The sequence below is a fragment of the Phanerochaete carnosa genome (assembly GCF_000300595.1).
Source record: "Phanerochaete carnosa HHB-10118-sp unplaced genomic scaffold PHACAscaffold_751, whole genome shotgun sequence".
Lineage (NCBI taxonomy): Eukaryota > Fungi > Basidiomycota > Agaricomycetes > Polyporales > Phanerochaetaceae > Phanerochaete > Phanerochaete carnosa.
In genome coordinates this window covers 1-2,578 of record NW_006768378.1, presented here as the reverse complement: position 1 = coordinate 2,578, position 2,578 = coordinate 1, and the positions used below count along the sequence as shown (strand labels likewise).

The following is a 2,578-nucleotide window of genomic DNA, read 5'->3' as shown; positions in this document are numbered from 1 at the left end:
ACCTGTTCATATCCTCTCTAGAGGAAGACGCTGCCTTCTCGGTGAGCCAGAATGGAGAGAAAGTCCTCGAGTGGTTAGTTGAGTTCCATGAACTCGTCCTCAACATACCAGAACAAGAGGTCGATTCTAGAGAACTAAGTGAACCTGTCTCAGATCCGGAAAGTATCGAGGTAGAGACCCCGCCCGATACTTGGAAGGGCTGGCAGGCGGTAGCTCCGGCAGACACGGACGTCAAGTGGGAAGAAGAGGGCTGGGCAAGCGCGTGGCAAGCCCCGGCAGAGGATAGTTGGGGTATGCAAGACTGGGCAGAAGATACTTCGGCGAGCGTAGCATGGGGCTGAAGGTATGGACTGATGTATTCTGGGGCAATAGCGTTACGTGAATGAAGGCGAAAAAATGGTTCCTATGCTATGTAAAGTCCTGATACTAGGAAAGTCAGATGTATTCCTTGAAGGTTGAAAATGATCAGCGGCATACCGAACGGGTGTCGAGGAGTGTGGATGTACAAGAGACCATCACTCTGAGAGCATCGCTTTTCGTGGTCCTGTCAAACAGGTATACATCAGGGAGGCATCGTTAGTAGTTACTGGGCTTACGTTCCAGCGGGTGCACTTGTGCAAGGTACGTAACCATCCACATCAAGTAGCAGCAAGCAAGAGCGAGCATCAAGCTTGTTCGAATAAGCCTGCGGGGGGACGCGGGGTTCAGATGCTTTTGCGATGGTTTCCTGGATATGACTCACGTTTGGTTTGGGCCCTTACGGGTAAACAACCACGAGCAGGCCATAAGAATGAGGACAAGCCCCAAAACAATGACTGTAGGCAAGATGGAGGCCATGAGAGTCGGAGATTTCAGCGAACGCAGTCCAGCAAGTGACGACGTGACGCTGGAGCTTCGACAATGGCGCCCGATAGCGGATCAGCCGGTTAAACAACTAAATGCGGCATGTATCCCAAAATGGAACATGTACTTCGCTGAGTCGCAGTCCATGCTGGTTTGCCAGACTCTGACCGCGACGGCCACCTTCTCTACTCCATCCTTGCAACGCGCGGGGACCCTCACCAAACTGTAGCTCCCAGCTCAAGCCGCTTGCCTATGTCGCGTGTCTCGTCATCCCGCATAGTCACCGCCCGCCATCGATAGCGTTGCTTGAGCTTCATCACGTTTCCATTGTCCGTCGTTGCAAAGTCTGTGAGGGAATCCCAATGCAGGTACGGATCGAGCTTGAGAGCACAAGTCCGGAGCTGCCAAGCATTCCATGAGGTCTGGCTGTAGGGGGGAAGATAGTTGCTGACCTTCAAGCTATGCAGCATCGCGTCGCCGGCAGCATCCCGCTGTATGACCTCAGAGCAAGGTTCACAGAGGCACTCGTGGGGCTGCATCCGGTTAGTGCATTTAAATACGGGTGTTGTCGAACGTTGACAATATACCTCTGTAGCTACTTGTGAAACCTCTTCTGACGCCGCTGTTCGTCCTTGAATCGCGCGACGGCGATAACTCCGGATGCGACTCTTCGTTTCTTGTAGTCGTGCCATACGCCCTGCGCTGCTTTAATCTCTCAAATTTATCACCTCAGAGTGATAGCACGCAAAACTCAGATGGGGAATCAACTCTCATTGCGGAATGTACGGCTAAGTACACCCTATGTGGCGTGGACATCGACTCGGAGCGTGCCACAGAGCAGAGAAATGATTCGCCAGCTAGCACCGAGCAGCAGCTCTCAGGCAAGTGTGTTTCCAAGGCTCTGCTTGACAACATGCCCATTTTTTAGCCCAGCTACTCCCATGAGACCTGAATCATTATGGTCTTCCGGGGAGGCTACCGGCCAAGGGGAAGATGAACGTGCCACTCGCGACTCTACCGCAATTATAAGTAGGGAAAACCTTCAGCTCGATATCCATGAAGAACAAGAGCCCAATGTCGCCTTCCCAAAATACGACCGCCGTGAGCCAGAGTGCCTACTTTCGTGGCATCACTCTGGTATGTACCTTACCCGAGAATCACCCGTGGGTCTATTTCCCTATGTTAGCCATGGTTCTGTGCTGATACGGAAACGGAAAATGTAGGAGACGAAAAGTTCGTATGCGATCCCTTCCACTCTCCCCCCAGACACGACCGCTGTGCGCCTTCCGGGCATGCAATCGCGTTTTCTGGTGAAGCATGTATCTCTGGTGGTTGAAGTGCCTGCCTACATCGACGACGATCATTCTCCACTTATAGACGCAGGGGGTGTAAATGCACAGTTCACAGGAGCCGCGATTGGCGACGCATGGGCCGGTTACGACGACGATCGACATCACCTGTCTCAGGCCCTCCGCCTCGAGCCCCACTCATCGTCACGTCACATCGTGCCACATAGAGAGCTCATCCCGCGCGCTCAGGAATTCTCTATGTCCTCTCCAGTCCTCGGTTCTTATGTCATGCCCGGAGTGTCTTCAGAACGAACTACCCTATCCCAACCAAATTTCCAACATCTTCCAAATATTAACACATCTGTGCTCCGGCGATCGCCAATACCTGCCTTCGCACCCTCCCGAAGCCAGTCATTTACAGTCTACCTGGGTCCTTTCACGTACCC

General features: G+C 52.9%; 3 protein-coding genes across 3 annotated transcripts; 2 read left to right on the top strand and 1 right to left on the bottom strand.

Annotated features, from left to right (window-relative positions):
* Positions 1–51: 51 nt before the first annotated feature.
* On the top strand, positions 52–341 carry PHACADRAFT_203005 (uncharacterized protein; the record flags this gene model as incomplete). Its single annotated transcript, XM_007403102.1, has 2 exons — positions 52–73; positions 154–341. 2 exons carry the CDS (start codon positions 52–54, stop codon positions 339–341), a joined length of 210 nt encoding a protein of 69 aa, XP_007403164.1.
* A 235-nt stretch (positions 342–576) lies between these two features.
* On the bottom strand, positions 577–837 carry PHACADRAFT_109177 (uncharacterized protein; the record flags this gene model as incomplete). Its single annotated transcript, XM_007403101.1, has 2 exons — positions 577–685; positions 743–837. The coding sequence occupies 2 exons, from the start codon at positions 835–837 to the stop codon at positions 577–579; spliced, it is 204 nt and encodes a 67-aa protein (XP_007403163.1).
* A 464-nt stretch (positions 838–1,301) lies between these two features.
* Positions 1,302–2,562, top strand: PHACADRAFT_266448 (uncharacterized protein; the record flags this gene model as incomplete). The annotated part of the gene is made up of 3 exons (XM_007403100.1): positions 1,302–1,724; positions 1,777–2,006; positions 2,067–2,562. Coding segments are annotated over exons 2-3 (718 nt in total), but the record flags the coding sequence as incomplete, so codon positions are not given.
* Between the last annotated feature and the right edge of the window lie 16 nt (positions 2,563–2,578).